The sequence below is a fragment of the Azolla caroliniana genome, unplaced genomic scaffold, assembly GCF_043228905.1.
Source record: "Azolla caroliniana isolate FFs.n. ecotype wild unplaced genomic scaffold, voAzoCaro1.0.p SCAF_8, whole genome shotgun sequence".
NCBI classification, from domain to species: Eukaryota; Viridiplantae; Streptophyta; class Polypodiopsida; order Salviniales; family Salviniaceae; genus Azolla; species Azolla caroliniana.
In genome coordinates, this window is record NW_028230443.1 from 20,659,151 (window position 1) to 20,673,882 (window position 14,732).

Below are 14,732 nucleotides of genomic sequence, written 5' to 3' on the forward strand. Positions count from 1 at the left end.
ACGCAACATGAGAAAAGGTCGGCATCATCGCATGGTTTTACACCACAAAATGTCAACCCAAGTGAGAAAGAACCAACCAATATGTACATACATACATACATACATACATACATGTCTAGTGTCTAGTGGGTCTACTTTCTCCATCTATAAATACAATACATACAAGAGGAGGAGGTTCTTATAAGTTATCACAAACAAATACATAAGATAGATAGATAGATCCATCAAATTATTCTAATTATTTTTCATTTTTGAATTCTATTTATTGATTGATTTATTTATTTTCGAATGAGTTCTATGGCCACGAAACAGCGGCAGTACATGGGCGGCGTCGCCGCCGTTCTCTTGGCGGCGCTGCTCCTCTCCGCCGGCGGTTTTTCTTCCACGTGCCTGGCCCAGCAGTGCGGAAGCCAAGCCGGAGGCGCCACGTGCGCCGATAATCTCTGCTGCAGCCAGTACGGCTACTGCGGCTCCACCAGCGACTACTGCGGAACCGGCTGCCAGAGCGGGCCCTGCACTTCTTCCTCCTCCGGAGGCGGCTGCAACCCGGCGTGCGCCTCAAACCTATGCTGCAGCCAGTACGGCTACTGCGGCTCCACCAGCGATTACTGCGGAACCGGCTGCCAGAGCGGGCCCTGCACTTCCTCCTCCTCCTCCTCCTCCTCCTCCTCCAGCGGCGGCTGCAACCCGCCATGCGCCTCAAACCTCTGCTGCAGCCAGTACGGCTACTGCGGCTCCACCAGCGCTTACTGCGGAGCCGGCTGCCAGAGCGGGCCCTGCACTACCTCCTCCAGTGGCGTCTCCGCCATCATCACGAGCAGCATCTTCAACCAGTTCCTCCCGCAGAGGAGCTCCGCCCCGGCCAGCGGCTTCTACACCTACGCCGCCTTCCTGGCCGCGGCTTCCGCCTACAGCGGCTTCGGCACGAGCGGCAGCTCCACCGTCCAGAAGCGCGAGTTAGCCGCCTTCTTCGCCAACATGGCCCACGAGACCGGAAGTAAGTTCCCTATCTATACTTTTTTAATAATGATGTCATGCCCATTGCCTTTCTTTGGTCTCTAACTATGTTTAATAACTCTTCTCTCTGTGGTCGGTCTCACAGGTGGACAATACGTGGAGGAGGTTATCAAGGGCACTTACTGTGACACGTCCTCCGGTGTCCCGTGCGCATCCGGCCAACAGTACTACGGCCGTGGCCCCATCCAACTCTCATGGAACTACAACTACAAGGCAGCCGGCGATGCCATTGGCTTCGATGGAATCAACAACCCCGGCATCGTCGCGTCCGACCCTGCCATCTCATTCAAGACGGCCGTATGGGCCTGGATGACTGGTGGGTCGCCCACGTGCCACAATGCCATGGTCAATGGAATCGGGTTTGGCGCCACGATCCAGGCTATCAATGGGGGCCTCGAGTGTGGAAGCAACCCTTCAAACCCGACCGCCCAGCAAAGCCGCATTGCCTTCTACAAGTCCTTTTGCTCAACCTTGGGTGTAGACCCGGGATCAAATCTCTCTTGTTAAATAAATACTCATGTGTGGATGGATCCCAACAGCCCTTGGTTAATAATGGATCTTACTCAGCAACTACTTTGACCATCTAATAATGAATGGCCATCATAGGATGGCCTAGATCGGGTTTTTCAAATGAATCTTCATAATAATGTAAGGCTCTCATGAATTTTTCAGGTAATGCTAACATGATCTCCCTATTTATAGTTTCCTTCTAATAGGTTCAAACATGCATTGCTAGATATAGTCCTTCTATGTTAATGTATGGCTTCTTGCCACGAGCTTCGATTGATGATGATATACATTGTCAATGGTAATGTGCAAATTATTTGTCAATACCATGTTAAATCACAAATAATAGAACCAAAGTCAACTTGCATCTTCAAATTGTGGTCGAGTGAGGCTATGATCGATTTGCAATCCACCATGCTAAATGAACAAGTCAAGATGCACATTATTGTTTGGAGAGCAAGGTCACATGAAGTGTGTGGATGATTTGATGCTAAAGGAAATAGTGAAGAACATCCATGTCCTTAATTGCAAACTTGGTGGTGAATGGAGACTTTTACATTCTTGATGGTGACCGCACTAAAACAAATTGCAATCCTATGTGTTGGTGAAGAAATTAGATCTTATCTGTTGCGTATCCCTTAGAAAGCTTCATGTACTTCTCAATTCATCATGATCTATGTTAACATCGATCAAGGTTTGTGGCAAAATGCCGTACATCAACATAAAATATTTGTATCCTATCGATGTATGCTTAAACTCCAAAATTGGGAGATAATGTTCCCATTCAATCTCGATCACTCACAATTTCTATCGATAACCCATAAAAATGGAAATTTTCATCAACAAATTGGTAAAGACAATTTGAAAGTTCTTACCTTAGTTTTAATAACAACAAACTTGTCCATTTTAATTATTCTATCAACGACTTCCTGTGAAAGTTAGCGTGCGGAAGCTTTGACAAAACCGGTTTAGCCGGGTAGAGACAGAGAATAAAAAACAAGTTCAATGGAAGCTAGAGAGTACTTAGCATACACGGGAGAGAGAGAGAGAGAGAGAGAGAGAGAGCATAAACTCAATTAAAAAATAACACTCTATAACTCTGTACATACAACGTGCTAAACAACACTATTTATACAAGTCCTCAAAAGGACTAACAGAAGTACTATGTACTTCAATGCTCATACGAGTGGCTGACACTAACTATGAGGACTCTGACTACCTAGTAGTCTAGGAGTATAGGCTACTACTAGCCTTTCGGTTCACATTTGAATCCAGCTCCCCGATCCGTCTCTCCAATCCGGTTCCTGGTTCCGGATATCATCCGGATATCATCCGCCTCTTCGTTTCGGATACCGATCTCGCTCAGGCTTATCCAGCCGATCCGGATCCGGTTGAGCTTGCTAGCTCAACACTTCCCAAATGGCAACATGGTCTATTTGGTTGCAAAGAAGGCTAATATTAAAATCCATGGATTTACTTTTCCATGGGATGTAATAGCCTCACAGCTTTGTTAATGTGACATTGGTGATATTTAGTCACATAGTTATGCATGTCAAGACTTATCTCCGGCCAATAGAAATGAATAGTGAGGAGAACAAGTGTGTGTTGTATTCTAGGGTGTGTCATGGCATTAATTAATTTTTGTCTTTTTGACCTCAAGCAAATGTAGAACACAAACCTTTTCATTATGGTAGAGAAAACTATTAAAAATGTTAAAAAGGATCCCCTCAAGCGTGTGATGATGTCTATCCAAAGTCAACTCTTCTCCAATGTTTTGCAAAATAATTGTCATCAAGATACTTTAAATCAAACATGATCATAAAGATCTTATGTTATTTAAGTGAAGCTAACCATGTTAACTTCATAGATGCAACTAAATGCATCGCCGACAGTGTTCACGAAACCTTTACAATATCATAAGGAAAAATGAGATTCTTGGATGAAATTTGGTCATCATGCCTTACGACCAAAAAAGTCTTGTTGGTCTCAAAAATATTTCAATGACTCATGGTCTATTATTAATTATGATAAAACAATTTACATAATAATAGTGACGTTATGACTTTAGTGTGTGGATGATTGTCAACACTTCCTTTTGTTGAATGGTATACCAACATTGAGTAGGATCAAGTTTCTTACTCTCAAATGCCACAAGTTGACCATCTTGATAGAAATTGTTGAGTGGACAAGCTCAATATCGGTCGATCAGATGAATAAGCTGGAAGTCGGATTAGACAGAGGCCGATTGGCTAGGCTCAAATCTGCTGAATAAGTCGTAAGACGAATCGACTGCTAAGCTGAATTGGTTGGTCGAGTCGAATGGAATCCGATAGGATGTTAGGGAGCCTAGATGCCTATTTTAGTAAATAGGCCTATTATAGACTAATTAAGGTCAGGCTCAATTAATGAGCATTAAAGTAAGTGTCAGTACTTTAGTAAGTCCTTTTGAAGGACTTGTATAAAAAGTGCTATGTGAGCACATTTGTATGTACTGAGTCTTTTTTATAATAGAATTGGTCGTCTGCTCACTCAGTCTCTCTCTCCTACTCTGTGTATTCCCCACTGTCTATTCTCTGTTTTCCGGCCGAGCCGGCCATGTTTGCACCGCTTCCATGCACGTAACCCTTTTACATGGTATTAGAGTGCGAGGGTTAGAAGAATCCTCTACAACCGACATGCGAACAAGCACAAAGATGAGCTTTCATTTTTCAGAGAAGAAAAGACAGGAACATGGATAGAGGTATGGGACGCTCACTTCCAACAGAAAAGCTCAAAAAGAGCAACTATGCATCTTGGTCGTACAAGATGCACTAGTACATGCTTGGCCACTGATATTGGAGCTACAATGAAGGAGCAAAGGATGTTGCCCCGGATGTGATACACAAGAACTTTCCGGCCTGGAAGGAGGCGACAAGCATAGTTATTTACTGATTTGCGTCTAGTGTCAAAGATCAACGACTCAGCTACATCCAGGATTCCAAAACGCCAAAAGATGCGTGAGCAAATCTCAAACGGATTTTTGCTACAAGCACAACCACCAGGAAGCTAAAGCTCAGGCAAGAGCTCAGCAATGTCCAGTAAAAATATCTCTTTGTGGCCGATTACACTACTCGAATCAAGGAGATCTGCGACTCTCTCGCCTTTGTCGTGGCATGACTCACCTAGAAGTGTTGCGTTGTGTAGACAAAAGATATCATGAAAGTGAGGAAGGAATCACTGGGATTATGGACGCAAGAGACGAAAGAGTAGAGATAGAGTAAATAGAGATCAACAAGATATGACAAGATAGGATATAGAATGAATTTGAAGGAATAAAAGAAATTTATAATTATTTGATGAAAGAGTTACAAAAGTGATTGGGAGCATTGTTGAACCTTCGAACTTTGCCTTGCAAGATAATCGCTCTTCTCTTTCTTGATAGTTATAGGCCACATCAATCTTCACCTCAATATTTCGATGAAGCTAGACTCAAACCGCCTCCCTTTCATTGAGAGTCAAGCACCATGACCGCCAAGCTAGAGTTTCTCATGTGTGTTGAACTTCTTTCCTTCTTTCTCTATTTGTAATATCTCTTACCATATAACTCTATTTTATTTTATTGATATCTTATATATATAGTTCTTTTGATATTGATTCCTTGATATCCCTTGTGTCTATACTCCCTCCTCCTTTTATAGGGAAGAGATGGTTCTACATGTGGGCCATGTGGCACACATGCAAAGAGGCTCTTGCATGTGTGGTATATGGTGCACATGTAGTACGTTCCATGGTTTAAACCATACAATACTACTTCAAATAAAACAACACATATATTTTATTTACACTACAAGTATAGGCTAAATGGTAAGGTTTGAATGTTATAAGGTTGGGTTTCTTGGTTCAAGTCCTCTTTTGCCCATGTAATATGTTATATGGTGTGCATGTAGTATATTATATATAGTTTAGACTATAAAATACTACTTCAAATAAATCAACATATATGATATCTTCTAAGTTATAAGTATAGGCTAAATGGTAAGGTTTGAGTGTCATAAGGTGGGAGTTATTGGTTATTCAAGTCCTCTCTTGTCCATGTAATATGATATTTATTTGTTTTTTACCTCTACATAAAATGTATAATATTATCATAGTGTGTTGTTAATATTATCTTTATGTATAAAACATTATCAAAATTTATTTTATTTTATATACGTATTTATCTTATTGTAGACTTTTAATGTGAAGCTTTCGTGCTTCATGACATCCATCCCCTCTAGACCTACACATCCTCCGGCATGTGCCACTATCTTTTATGTTCATGTTGATCTATTGGAGGAGGTTCAAGCTCGAACCTTTTCTTAAATACTTTTATCCTCTTTCCAGCTAGCACGTTTAGGATTAGTGTCCCATCCAATTCACTAAGCTTATAAGTAAAGTTATCATATACTTTTCTTACTATATAAGGCCGAAACCATCTTTCAACGAACTTGCGGACAATGTTATGTTGATTATCTAAACTACTATCATACACAAGCACCCAATCCCCTTCTTCTATCTTCTTATGTCAAATTCTGTGAGTTTTATCAAAACAAATTTTATTCTTCCATTGAGCCTCCTTCAATCGTTGGGCTACTAATTCTACATTTTCAAGTCAACGCTCTAATTGTTGAATTCGCAAAGCAAACAATTCTTCTCTGCTTAGCTCTTCTCTCCATGGAATAGATGTCCATGACATAATTTATTCTTCTATTGGCATGATGTGCTTTTGGCCAAGTATTAATTCAGCAAGCATATATCTTGTTACCTAACTATGTGTTGTCCAATCTCCCCATAGTGCATAAGGTAGCATGCGTGGCCAACCACTTATTTTACCTTTACAACTTTTCACGATCGGCTTAACCATTGGGCTATGTCCTCTTTCAATCTTTCCATTGGCATGATGGGCTTTTGGCCAAGTATTAATTCAGTTCGCATATATCCTGTTACCTAACTATGTGTTGGCCACGTATTAATTCATCAGAGTCAAGTTCTCCTCTATCTGCAATTATTTTACCAACACACCCATAATGACATATGACATCTTCTAACAGAAATTTACATACAACTCTAGTTGTTTTTTGTCACGGTGGTCTTCCTTCTACTTGGTTTGTAAGGTCTTCTCTTGCTAGTACTAAATATCGCATTTGACCTTCCCCAAGTGGCATTGTCACTAGATCAACCATCCATTTATAATGCATTGATTATGAATATGTTGGTTTTAGCTCATCTTAATACCGAATAGTTGAATACCTCTGACAGACTTCACAGGTTTCCACAAATTTCATTACATCTTTATACATATGTGGCCACCAATACTTTTCTTTCAACTTCATAAATGTCGCCCATATGCCTCTATGTCCTGCCCACAAACGATCACGTCCATGAGATGAGCATATCTCATTGTTACCAAGCATTATTTGCCATAGATAGGATTAAATCCTTAAGAACATCCCAAAATTCTATAATGAACTCTAACGTAATACCATCCCAACCAGGGGCTTTGCCTTTCCTGAGGCCCTTTCGAGCCGCCAAGAGCTCCTCTATTATGAATGTTGCATCCAAAGGAATAGCTTTATCAACACAAATAGTGGGTTGAACTAGTGACAAGAATGTATCTCTAGCGTGTTTAACTACATCTGTAACAACAACATTGTTCTCAAAGATGTGAGAGAAGTGAGTTATACATTCTTTGGCTAGTTCAAGTCGGTTTGTAGTCCACAAACCATCACCAGTTTTGATGAATTTAGTGGATTCCCTTTGGCGTATTAGATGCAACATTTTGAAGAAGAAGGATTTAGAAGAGCATCTTTTGTCTTTCAATGGAGTTTGTCTTGACCTAACTTGCCATTTTTCTAATTTATTTTTGTCATGTAGCATCAATGTGTGTTTGGCCATACATAATGCATCCTCTTCATGTAAAGTCAAAGATCTTCTATGTGCTGACTCCGTTAGGGCTTGACAAGTAAATTTGGCTTGTTGAGTGTAATCTCTCTGTCTTGAGACATACCACTTCCCATACTCTTGTATTATTGTTTGTAATCTATGTACAAAATGTACCCATGTTATATCAACATTTATGTTGACTTCTACATAAAGAGGAGGTATTATGTCATAGACCATCCTCTTGAAGAGTTCATGCTTGAGGTAATTGTTGTTAATGAGCATAAGTCTCTTCCTTTGGAGATGCACTTCATAGGAATGATTCCCAAAATCAAGGTCTAGCCAGACAGGAGCATGATCTGACAACTGCAAAGCATGATCTATATGCATTGTGCATGTGAAAATTTCATACTGACTAGCATGCAACAAATACCATCTATCAAGCCTTGCATAGTATGCGGAGTGGGTGGTATGATGAAAGGTAAAACCAGAAACATGTGGGTGTGTCATTTTCCATAAATCAACCTAATCCAATGAGCTTTGCATATTATACCATTGACCTTGTTCCTCTCTCAACATATGTGAGTGCCCACTAGTGTTATCACTTGCATTTGGAGAGTTGTTGAAATCTACATGCATTTTGTGGCCATGGATAAGCACAAATGTCTTGCCAAAGTAAACCTCTATCCCTTGACGCATTCGGGGCATATATTCCACCAAAATCATATGTCTCACCATTTATAATGCATTGCACAACCATCCACCTCCCACATTGTCGTTAAGATCCGTCACTAAGCGCGGATCGTGAGGCAAAACCACCGGGGTTCTGGACCGGAAGGATTCGAAGTCGGTACAAGCTTTAGTGAGGAAGTATTTAAGATAGATTGGGAAAGAGAGAAGTTGAGATTAAACGCTTGACCTTCGATTGAGAGAGATTGATTGAACTTTTATCTTTAGATTTAAGAAACAAGTTACACTATCAATTCGATAACGAATTTTCTTCTTCTTAATTTCATAACCAAAAGAGCCTAACCCTTCTTCTTTTTCATCCCTTCTTTTACAGATGCTCTCATGCATTTTATGCATGTTTGCCATTTGGCGCTCATGTATTACATGTGGTGCATGATAACCATGTCAATCATTTTAGCTCTCATGTATGAGAATTTCCATGTAAAAGTACAATGATACAAATATAAATTCAACTAACTGTCATGGCTTAGTGGTAAGCCAATTGACTTCTAACATTGAGGTGCAAGGTTTGAATCCTTATGCCCTCCTTGTATATGTATATATATGTGTGTGTGTATATATATATATATATTTATTTATCTAGTCGTCGGATGTTGTCGCCTCGCCGGCGTCGGATGTCGCCGGTTACCGGTGATCGTCGCCTCGTCGTTTGCCGCCGAATACCGGTGCGTCGCTGGTTACCGTAGGCATCCGGCCGGATCATCGGCTCCATCGTCGGTCCGGTTTTGGTTGGCCAAAAACCTTTACGAGTAGCTAGGCGACCTCCACTCTTAGTTCAATTTACCTTGACCTCTCTATGCTCCACACATACACACAAAGATAATAGCTTTTGCTCTACCTTATATATGATGAGAGTCGTATTTGTCGTGCCTATGTGGGATATCTCACAGTTTTCTCTTTTCCTTTCACAAACTTTATACCCTCATATCTTGACATTTAGTTGTCCGTTTCTCGTATAATAAAGTGCATTCGAAAGCTCTTGAAGACCTCCATCATTTTGTACTTAGATATTAAACTTATTTAAAATGTTATCTTCACTATTATTGTTTTATGTGATTTATACTCGATTTTGTACGTTTTATGTGATTTTCACACTATTGCCGAAAATCTTCACGACATCCACCCCCATCAAACCACACGTCCTCCGGTACGTGCCAAGAAGAGAGAAAGTGAGATTTCGGCTACGGTGATCAATCAGATTCCTCCATGTCTTCATTTATATCCGCCCTATTATGTTCATCGTCGAGGTGATCGAGGTCAAGATTCTCGTCTTGTCTTTTCTTGAAAATCTTTACTCTTTTTCCCACAATGGGTACGGCCAACCTTGATCCGTCTAGCTCCGCAAGGTGGTATGTGGCATTATCGTTTGCACTTGTCACCACATACGGCCCGAACCATCTTCTAGTGAACTTTCTTGTTGTACTGTGTTGATTGTCAAGGCTGTTGTCGTAAACCAAAACCCAATCTCCTTCTTCAATCTTCTTGGGACGAAGTCGATGCGTGTTGTCAAACCGAACTTTGTTCTTTACTCGGGCTGCCTCCATCATCTTTCGCGCTTTTTCTAGATCTTCAGGTCTTCTTTCAAGTTGCCTTATCCACGCCGCTAATAACTCTTCTCGGCTCATCTCGTTCTCCCACGGTATCGCTACCCATGAGGCGATCGTCCTTTCGATGGGCATAACCGGCTTTTGTCCATACATAAGCTCCGTCGGCATAAACCCTTTCACCGAGCTATGTGTCGTTCTATCGTCCCACAAGGCATAGGGTAATAGTCGTGGCCAATTCTCGACTCGACCGTTGCATGCCCGTACGATGGCTTTAACGATAGGTCCATGCCCTCGCTCGATCTTCCCATTCGCTTCCGGATTGTAAGCAGTCGTGAGGGAGAGCTTCACGCCTAGTCGTTCGAAGAGCTCCGTCGCTTCGTGCGCATCCAACTCCCCTCGGTCGGCCACTATCTTCCCCACACATCTGTATCGGCAAACAACCTCTTCAAGCAGAAATTTGCAAACGGCTGAAGTCGTCTTATTTGTCAAGGCTCGTCCTTCCACTTGATTTGTCAAGTCTTCCTTTGCCAGCGCTAAGTACTTCATTTGTCCCACTCCCATTGGCATCGAGACCAGATCCACCATCCATTTGAAGTGTATGGTGAGTGGGTATGTCGGTTGTAACTCATCGCAATGACGTATATTTGAATATATTTGGCAAGTTTCGCATGTGGACACGAAATGGAGTACATCTTTGTACATGCTTGGCCACCAGTACTTCCCCTTCAACTTTTTGAACGTCGCCCATGTTCCTCTATGACGTACCCAAGCACTCTCATGGAATTCAGTCATCAGCGTCTCTTGCTCTTCTTTCTTCACCACCACTCGACATGGTATTCCTGCCCTTCTTTTTGGATGTCACCAAAGGAATCCTCCCTTCAAGAAGTATCAGTAAGCTTTCTTCCGAATTTGTAGGGCCTCCTCCTTTGTCAACGAAGCATCTTCCGTCAATGTTCTTAGGAATCTACCGATCAGTAACCACTCTCCTTCGTACTCGTTCTCATTGAAGGCGTGGAGGGTTTGCGTGTCCTGGTCTTCCGCCGATAATCGAGCCATCTTGAAGAAGTCGAGGGCGACATCTTCATCTTTCGAAACCATGTCACTTCCATTTTCGAATCTTGCCCTCAACAGCATGTCAGCCATGGCGTTCTTCTTCCCTGCAATGTGACGGATCTCTAGGTTCAAAGACTTGATGTAGGCGATCCACCTTAGCATAGCAAGATCTGGGGTCGCACATCCCGAGACCATTCCGAGAATTGGGAGACAATCTGTCTCTATTATCACTTCCGACCCGATCAGGTAATCTTTGTCCGTCTTCACTGCTGACACAATACCCCAAAGTTCCCGCTTGACTTGGGCATATCTTTGTTGCCGTTCGCTAAGAATCTTTCCTCCTGTTATTCTCTTAGCCGGACAAGGCCTAACACAAGGTGTCACGGAGACACTTCACCAAAGGGTGATTACGGCATAGGATTAAGATTCAACGATTACACCGACTTACATAGGTTACACGATTAGAATGCTTCGGTTAATTACACGCGTAAGATATAACAGTAATTACAGAACGGAAATCAAGACAGAAGTACAAACATCATAAGCTCTATTAATTATCCGCTCTCATTACAATGGGGTCCGGGCCTTTAAATAGGTTTCCGGCCCGTAGTACAAAACGGTGCCTCTCGCACCTATTCGGGATCCGTCCGGATCTGGAACGGCATACCGTTTCCAGTCCGTCCGTCCACACTATGCTTATTTACAACCATATCTAATTAATTCCTTCACTCCGTATTTTGGACTCCTTGCCGGCCGGTAACACATGGCACGCCCGTGGGACAGTACCTTGTACGTCGAACCCTTCTCGGCCCCTTCATTGTTCACCCAAATTGTCCAAAATACTTGGTTCAAGAATTTCCACTTGTTCTTCTGGTTGTGGTTGTTGCGGCTGTGCTTCCTGCTGCTGCTGTGGTTGAGGTTGGGACTGAGGCTGCTCCGGCTGCTCTGCTTGCTGCTGCTGCTCCATTTGTTTCTCTGGCTCCGGCATCTCCGTTTGACTGCTTCCGGTCCGGTCTCCTTCCAGTAACGGTTCCTCATCACTGAGGTTGACCATAACTGGTTCTCGTTCTTTCTCTCCCCGGATCCGGGACCTCTCGTAGCTTTCAAACTGGATCTGCGCCTCCAGCCTGTCGTCGTCCAGCTGAGCTACAAGTTGCCGGACTTGCTCTAGTTGGTCCTCTGCCAAGGCTTGAAAGTCTTCGGCAAGCTCATCTCTTATGCCGGTGAAGTCTTCGGAAGTCAGCATATAGCAATCATCTCCCTCCTTCCGCCGGTTCTCTACGTCAGCCCGGAGCAACTGGAGTTCCGCCGCGTTCGTGGCCCACTTGGTCCACCATTTGACGGAGCCGTTGTCAATCAAGCTCTTGGTCTGGTTCAACCAGGCCCGCATGATATCCTGGATGCGACTTGCTCCCATTTGTGCTCTACTTTCCACCACTTGTCGCTCCTCCTTCAACTGCTTGATGAGATTTGCCGTATCCTCCGCCTGCTCTCTGTAGCGCGTCAGCTGCCCTTGATATGTCGTTTGCAGCCTCTACAGTACCTCCGCCGCTCTTTCTTTTTCCGCCTGCTGTTGCCTGAGGAGCTCTGTCCGAACCTTCTCCGCCTCTTCCAACCGTCTTCTGTTTTCCGCTTATTCCTTGGCGAATGCGGTTGCGGTCCGATCAACTGCTTGCCGGAGCTCATCCATCCGTTCCTTGTGCTCCGTTTGCAACCGTTTATACTCCCGGTGCAAGTTCTCAAATTCCTCTGTTTTTAGTTTGAGCTTGCCGTTGATCTGGCGATGGTTCCGGTCTTCCCGGTCCTTTACCTGCCGGAGTTCCTCTTTCAGGCGCTCTACTTCTGTTTCGGCGTTCCTCCGGAGCCTCTCCTTCTCTTGCAACATTTTCTCCTTTTCCTCCTTGAGCCGGTCGTACGCTTGGTGGCCTTTCCGTAAGCTCTCCTCGGCCCGGCGTAGATTCTCAGCAGTCTTTTTGAGTTCCGCCTCCGCTGCCGTCTTCAATTCTCTTTCGCGGCTCCTCAGCGCTTCTTGGGCAGCAAGCTCATCCTTTAAATCCGCAAGCTCTTGGGCTTGTGCCGCATTTCTCTCCGGAACGGTTTCCGTTGCCGGGGTCTGATTGCTATGTACAGGTTGATCTGCCGCTTTATTCTGTACATTGCCCGGAGTCACCGGTGCTTGGACTTGTGTTGTCAAAGCCACTTGCGCCATTTCCTTTGTGACCCTGTCCAAGTCTTGTTCAAGGCTCCGGATTCTGGACCGGGCCGTCTCTAGATCTACGGTTGTGACGAGCAACCGTTCCTGGTGCGCTCTCTCTTCCGCCTCTATATACTCGACCACTCCGGCGATTTGCTCGCCTACCCACCGTAGCCACATGCTACTGGTGCCTTGTTGCTGTACTGGTCGGGTCGGCTCATTCCCTGCGGAATTGTCTGGCCTGAGTGCCTGCATATGCCGTTCTGGTTCTACTCCTTGGCCGCCGTGTGCTCTGGCTGGGCTCGCCTGCTGTTGAGTTCCGGTTCTCGCCGTCTCCGGAGCCGTTGGACTGACTTCTTCTATAGAAGTCGACAAGACCGGTTCCCTACGCACCGGTTCCGGTTCTTCCCTTGTGGTTTGCTCAGGTTGAGTTGGGGGCGTTTCTGCCTCTCGCGGGTACGACCGCTCCCCTCCTGTCTCGGCGGTCCTACTTCTTGACCGTCGTTGGAGGTGCTCTTCTGGCTCCTCCGTTTCCTCTTCCTGTGTCACGGCATGTTTCTGTGCCGTCAAGGGTTCCGGTTCCTTCTGTCCCGGTCTCCGTAAGGTTATCTTGACGGGTCGGACCGGTGACACCTCCTCCGGTTCTGGGACCCGTTTCTTCCCTTTCGTCGCCTTCGACGCCAGCAGCTGCTGTCGTTTGGACGCCGGCTTCGAGGTGCTTCCTTCCGATACTCTTGGCCGCTTCTTTGGCTGGACGGTCTCTACCGGCGGCACGAGCAATGTTATCCATTGAGCTACGGCGTGCCACAGCTTCCGGCCCTCCTTGCCGTCCTTCCCTCGTACCATGTCGATTGCCATGCACAACCCGTCTGCAATCAACACCGGCCAGTCCACCTTGATCCCTTCATAGGTGGCTATGATCATCCCTGCCCGATTTTTTGGCATGACAGGGGGTCGGGGGTACACGTGACCGTACTCATGGAGCACTCGAGCTATCTCCCTGAATAGCGGATCTTCGCCGCCCTGCGTCCGATAGCCTTTGCCGGCAACAGAGTACTCACCGAAATATCGGATGAGTTGCTCCGAGGTTGGGTTATCGATCTGAAAGATTCCTCCCTCCGGAAGGCCTGTTAGCGCGCGGATCGCTTCCTCGGTGATGACCTCCGTGGCGAGCTCCTTGATGACCCGGTCGGCTTCTCTGTGCGGCGGTGCCTCCATGATGGCCAAGAACCCCTCCAGTCCGTTTTGCCTGAACCATTTCCTGGCCGCTTCCGACAGCGTTTGTGGTTCCATGTCTGCTTCAAGGTCGAGGGAAGATGGCGAGGTAGAGTGGTGATGAGAGTGAGAGCGAGAGAGAGAGCGTTCTGAGCGCGGGGGTTCTCTGCGTGCAAGTTCGCGTTTGCTCAGCTTCCACTGTCTTGGTGCTTCTGTGCTTCTTGGCTCGCGAAATGAAAAGGTCTCCATGCGTTCTGCTTCTTCTTTGTGCGTTTTGGCGCCTTTTTCGAGCATGCACACGTCGTGTACCAATTTAGTATTAAGTAGCGTGGCGTCTCTTAAATGCCCACTACGTACCTTTTCGCGCCTTGCTTTCACACCCGTTCACACCTCGATTTTTAATGATTTATTTATTTATTTATTTATTTATTTTTTTCAATCTTTAATGACGGTGTGTGACCTTACACATCCGTAGGTCCCTTCGGACCCTTACCGTTTTCCTTACGGGTTGCCGTGTCTTCCTTCGTCTCTGCTACGGGTTCCCTGTCGTC

General features: G+C 44.8%; 1 protein-coding gene across 1 annotated transcript; it reads left to right on the forward strand.

The window, feature by feature from the left end:
- The first annotated feature begins 252 nt into the window (after positions 1 to 252).
- LOC147861301 (endochitinase EP3-like) lies at positions 253 to 1,573 on the forward strand. The gene is made up of 2 exons (XM_087323158.1): positions 253 to 997; positions 1,103 to 1,573. The coding sequence occupies exons 1-2, from the start codon at positions 289 to 291 to the stop codon at positions 1,522 to 1,524; spliced, it is 1,131 nt and encodes a 376-aa protein (XP_087179284.1). The 5' UTR covers positions 253 to 288; the 3' UTR covers positions 1,525 to 1,573.
- The last annotated feature ends 13,159 nt before the right edge of the window (positions 1,574 to 14,732 follow it).